The sequence below is a fragment of the Pseudopipra pipra genome, chromosome 18 (assembly GCF_036250125.1).
Source record: "Pseudopipra pipra isolate bDixPip1 chromosome 18, bDixPip1.hap1, whole genome shotgun sequence".
Lineage (NCBI taxonomy): Eukaryota > Metazoa > Chordata > Aves > Passeriformes > Pipridae > Pseudopipra > Pseudopipra pipra.
The window spans coordinates 1,792,788-1,798,787 of NC_087566.1; the positions used below are offsets into that span (position 1 = coordinate 1,792,788).

Consider the following 6,000-nt stretch of genomic DNA (forward strand, 5'->3'; position numbering starts at 1 on the left):
TACCCACCGACTGTCCAACAAGCCAGCAGCTCTCCATCCCTGGAAGCACAAAGTGCCACTCACAGGCCACAAAAACACACCCCAAGAGCCCCCAAACTGCAAGATTCCCGCTGCACATCTTCCCAGTGATCCCCTGAGGTGTTCGGGAGGCAGGTTTCCCTCTCCCAGCAGCTCTCCTTCCTGGCCAAAGACACCTCAGACACACAGATACCCAGAGCTGCTCACTCCTCTCCCAACAAACCTCGGGATAAGGGCTGGATTCCTTCAGGGAGGAGCACAGTCCTCCCCACACCATCAACTCTCCCTCCTCACTGACTTTCAGGAGGGCACAAGCTCCACTCCTGGCTCCAGGTCCCACTGTGGGTGTGGACCAAGCCAAACCCTTCCCTGGGCCACGTTCCCAATCCCAGGGACTCGGGGTGTGTCTGATCCACCTGTCCTGTGTCGGGCTCAGGGTGTTTCTGCAGAGTCAGAACAATAAGGGGCTTTCCCCAGAGCTGCACAACCAAAGATGGGGCCAGAGATCCAGCCAGGGAGCTGCACTGCTTGGATAAAGCCTGGATAAAGCTCACACCTCCTGTCCTTGGAGCAAGTCCAGAGGAGGCCCCGGAAATGCTCCAGGGCTGGAGCCCCTCTGCTCTGGAGCCAGGCTGGGAGAGCTGGGGGGGTTCACCTGGACAAGAGAAGGCTCCAGGGAGAGCTGAGAGCCCCTTGCAGGGCCTAAAGGGGCTCCAGGAGAGCTGGAGAGGGACTGGGGACAAGGGATGGAGGGACAGGACACAGGGAATGGCTTCCCACTGCCAGAGGGCAGGGATAGATGGGATATTGGGAAGGAATTGTTGGCTGTGAGGGTGGGGAGGCCCTGGCACAGGTTGCCCAGAGAAGCTGTGGCTGCCCCTGGATCCCTGGAAGTGTCCAAGGCCAGGTTGGACGGGGCTTGGAGCAACCTGGGCTGGTGGAAGGTGTCCCTGCCCCTGGCAGGGGTGGGACTGGATGAGCTTTAAGGTCCCTTCCCACCCAAAGCACTCCAGGATTCTATGACTATTTCCCTCCTTTCTGCTGGAGTGCTCTGCACTGAAGCTGAGCCCTGAATTCCCGCTGCATCCCTCCCGTGCCAGCTCCCACACGATCCAGGAGCCCTCGGCAGGACCACACTCGCAGCTCCCCAGCTCCTTCCAGCTGGAGAAGTCCATCTGCAGCAACAAGTTATTTTGGCAGGAACCTCCCCAAAGAGTCGGCTGAAGATGCACAAGTTCCACAGCCAAATCCCACGGGATCACTGCCTCACCTCTGCACAAATCCCTGCTCCCAACGGGAACCGACACTGAAATAAGGAATTATTCACTTTCCATCATCAGTTATTGTTGGCAGCCTCGGAAAAACCAGGCAAGAGCAGAGCCAGGATGCTCCAGCTCTGCTGGAAGCGGGAAGCTCTCACTGCTGCCCACAGTAAATCCCTGGGAAAGGCAGGAAGTTCTTCAGGGCTGACAAGAGATTTCCAGAGCAAGGAAATTGGTGATGACAAACACTCCCTGGCTGAGGGGAGCTGGGATTCCACCAGGGTTTGGGTCAGACTAACGAAATATAAACTGTTCAATGAAGAAGTTGAAGTGGGGAGAGATGTTTGTGTGTCCAATCGCGCTGGATCAGATGGAAAAGCAGAGCAGATCCCAGGGTCTGGCAGCAAGCAGAATGGGAGAACATTTTACGAGTTCCAAGGGCCCAAAAAAGGGGAATTATCAGAGAAAAACCAGACCTGAGCCCCCTCAGAGCACCCCTAATCCTTGGGAAAGCCCCAAAATTCCACCCTCAGGCATTTGTGGAGTGCTTGGAGTTGGATCCCTGTGGATTGAAGCCTGGGATCCCTCGAGCCCTGGTCACCTCGTGGTGCCTTGGGCTGGGATGGCAGGATAGGGTTGGATTAGAACCAAACTAAAGCTGGATTATAATCAGAATAAAGCTCAATTATTGCCAGGAAAAAGCTGAATTAAAGCAGAGTAAGGCTGGGTTATATCCAAGATAAAGCTCAATTACACCTGGAATTAAACTGAATTATAGCCAGAATAGAGCCAAATTATAACCTAAATAAAGCTGAATTGAAACCAGAATAAGGCTGAATTGTAACTTGAATAAAGTTGAATTACACCCAAATTAAACCTGAGTTATAATAAAAATAAAGCTGGGTTATAACCAGGATAAAGCCAAATTATAACCAAAGTATAAACCAAATTATACCCAGAATGAAGCCGAATTATAATCAGGATAAAGCCAAATTATGACCAAAATAAAGGTGACTTATACCCAGAATAAATCTGAATTATAACCCAAATAAAGCTGAACGATAACCAGAATAAAGTTGAATTATAACCAAAATACAGGTCAAATTTTAACCAGAATGAAGCCAAAGTATAACCAGGGTAAAGCCAAATTATGACCAAAATAAATCTGAATTACACCCAGAATAACACTGAATTATAACTAAAATAAAGCTGAATTACACCCAAACTAAACTTGAATTATAACCAAAATAAAGCTGGATTAAACCCAAAATAAACCTGAATTATAACTAGGATAAAGATGAATTATACCCAGAGAGAAGCCAAATTATGACCAACATAAAGATTAATTATGACCAAAATAAAGGTGAATTATGACCAAAATAAAGGTGAATTATGACCAAAATAAAGGTGAATTACACCCAGAATAACACTGACTTATAACCAAGATAAACCCGAATTATAGCCAAAGTATAAACTTAATTATAGCAAAAGCAATAAGTAAGATAAACATGAATTATAACCAAAGTACAAACAGAATTATAATCAGAACCATGCTGAATTACAACCAGAACCATGCTGAATTATATCCAGAATGAAGCTGAATTATAATCAGGATCAAGCCAAATTATAACCAAAATAAACCCGAATTACACCCAAACTAAACCTGAACTAAAGCCAAAATAAAGCTGAACCACAGCCGGGGATAAACCCAAATTACAACCAAAATAAACCCGAATTACGACCACAACAAAGTTCAATTATAACCCAAATCACGCCGAGTTACTCCACGATAACTCCGAATTATAACGAAATTACAGCCAAACCGAGGCCGGGCCGGGCCAGGCCCCGGGACCCTCCGGGGGTCCGGGTGCCCTCAGGGCTGAGGGGGGGCTCGGGGGGCCCGTCCCCTCTCAGGGACCGCCCCGCTCCCCGCCGCGGCCCTCACCTCGCAGCTGAACTCCATCTCCGCGTCCATGGTGGCGATGCGCACGGTGAAGGTCTTGGGCTGTTTGCGCTTGAGGGAGCTGAAGCTCATGCGGGAGGCGATGGCCCCGGCCATGGCGGCTCGGGCCGGTCAGCGCGGCCCCGGCGCCATGGCGGCCGCGCCCCGCCCCCCCCGCCGCGCCATTGGCCGCGCTGCGCCGCGGGCCCGCCCCCGCCGCGTCGCGCACCCAATGGAAACCGCTAAACTCCAGGGGCGGGAGTGGCAGCACTTGTGATTGGGTAGAGAGGGCGTCGGTCAAGGGGAGGGGCGGGGCGAGGCGGGGCCGCCTCAGAGCGCGGGGTAAGAGAAGGAATGGGCGGGGAGGTGTCGCCCCCTGGCGGCGCGTGGTGTGGAGCAAGGGGGGCGGGCGCTGGGACCCGGGGGCGCCGGGGGGACACGGGGACATGGGGACACGGGGGGACACGGGGGGACACGGGGATATGGGGACACGGGGGGACACGGGGGGACACGGGGACATGGGGACACACGGGGGACACACGGGGGACACGGGGACATGGGGACATGGGGACATGGGGATGTGGGGGGACACGGGGACACGGGGACATGGGGACACAAGGGGGACACGGGGACATGGAGGGACACGGGACATGGGGACATGGTCATGCGGGGGGACACGGGGGGGACACGGGACATAGGGGGGGACACGGGGACGTGGGGACACAGGGGGACACGGGGGGACATAGGGGGACACAGGGATGTAGGGACATGGGGGGGCACGGGGGGACATGGGGGGGGACACGGGGATATGGGGACACGGGGATATGGGGGGACACGGGGACATGGGGACACACGGGGGGGACACGGGGACATGGGGACATGGGGATATGGGGGGACACGGGGACACACGGGGGGACATGGGGACACGGGGACATGGGGACACGGGGATGTGGGGGACACGGGACACGGGGACATGGGGACACGGGGACATGGGGACACGGGGACACGGGGACATGGGGGGACACGGGGACATGGGGGGACACGGGGATATGGGGACACGGGGATATGGGGACACGGGGGGACACGGGACACGGGGGGACACGGGGATATGGGGACATGGGCACACGGGGGGACACAAGGGGGACACGGGACATGGGGACATGGTCATGCGGGGGGACACGGGGGGACACGGGGACATAGGGGAGAACACGGGGACGTGGGGACATGGGGGACATAGGGGGGACACGGGGACAGGGGCGACACGAGGACAGGGGGGACGTGGGGACATGGGGACATGGGGGACACGGGAAGGACACGGGGGGGGACATGGGGACATGGGGGGACACACGAGGACATAGGGGGACGTGAGAACGTCCTCAGAACGCCCGGGGTCCCTGGGGTGTCCGAGGTCCGGGGGTGTCCGGGGTCCGGGGGTGTCCGGGGTCCGTGGATGTCCCCGGTGCCGCGGGGTGTCCCCGGTGACACGGGTGTCCCCTCCGCCGTGGGTGTTCCCGCAGGACGGGGTTCCCGGGATGACACGGGGTGTTGCCCCCCCGGTGGTGCCCCCGCCGGGTCCCGGGTGGCCGTGCCGGGCGTGCCCGGGTGGTCCCGGGGGGACTCGGGTGTCCGGGCTCGTGGGTGGGGGCAGAGATTGGGAGCAGTGCCCGGGGCGGGCGGGGACACGGGGCGGGACCGGGACCGGGACACGGGACTGGGATTGGGACCAGCGCGGGGAAACGGGACGGGACTGGGACCAGTACAGGGACACGGGACGGGACCGGCACCGGGACAGGGGACGGGACTGGGAGCGGAACCAGCTGCAGTAACGGAACTGGGATTGGGAACGGGGACCGGCACTGGGATGATGGAAGGGGGACCGCGACCCAGATCGGGGCGGGGATAACGGGACGGGACTGGCACCAGCAGTGGGGAACGGGACAGGAACTGGGACCAGCTCAGAGTTACTACTGGGACGGGAACCGAGACCAGCACGGGGATAACTGGAAGGGATACTGGGACAGAAAGTGGGACCTGCACGGGATAACGGGGTGGGTCTGGGATCAGTTCAGGCTTGTTGGGACGGGAACTGGGACCAGCTCAAAGTTATGGGACGAGAACTGAGACCAGCACCGGGATAATGGGATAGGAGTTGGGAGGGACCAGTTCAGGGATATTGGGAGAGAATATTGGGAGTGCACGGGGATAACGGGATGGGACTGGGACCAGTTCGTGGTTACTGAGAGGGGAACTGGGACAGCAGCACGGGGGAACGGGACGGACTTGAACCCGCTGGAGAGGGAAGAGACCAGCGGGAGCCGAGAAGCCCCCCCAGCCCCCTCCCCCAGGGGGGATCCAGGCGTCCGGGAGCGGCCCCCGCCCCCGCATCGGGAAGAACGGGGCCTCTGTCCCCGCGGGGACAATGCGGACATTGACGGCCCCCCCGCCCCCCACTGCCCCCGCAGGACCCCCCATGGCAGAAAAGGATGAGCCCCCAAACGCAGCCCCCGCCCCCCCCGGCCCCGGCACCCAGGTGGGCACGGGGGGAGCGCTGGGGGGAGTCCGGGGGCTGTGGGGGGCTGTGGGTGTGGGGGGATCGTGGGGAATCATGAGGGGCTATGGGGCACCCAAGGGAGCTCGGGGGGCTGGAGACCCATGGGGAGCTGTTGGGGGGGCGAGGGGAGGCATGAGGGACCCCAGGGAGCTCGAGGGGGTGCGAGGGGGCCATGGGGAACAGTGGGGGGGGAGTATGGGGGAGCCCAAGGCTCCACGGGGACCTGT

At 58.7% G+C, this 6,000-nt stretch overlaps 1 protein-coding gene across 7 annotated transcripts in view; it reads right to left on the reverse strand.

Moving 5' to 3' along the window:
- Positions 1-3,433, reverse strand: part of NF2 (NF2, moesin-ezrin-radixin like (MERLIN) tumor suppressor) — a 52,302-nt gene extending 48,869 nt beyond the window's left edge. For 6 of the 7 annotated variants that reach the window (XM_064674639.1, XM_064674636.1, XM_064674640.1 and 3 more), the window contains exon 1: positions 3,226-3,397. In XM_064674639.1, coding sequence (XP_064530709.1) covers positions 3,226-3,339 — 114 coding nt within the window. In that variant the 5' untranslated portion in view covers positions 3,340-3,397. Of the gene's footprint in view, positions 1-3,225 lie in introns of all 7 variants that reach the window. The other variant, XM_064674635.1, reaches the window with a different exon arrangement.
- Between the last annotated feature and the right edge of the window lie 2,567 nt (positions 3,434-6,000).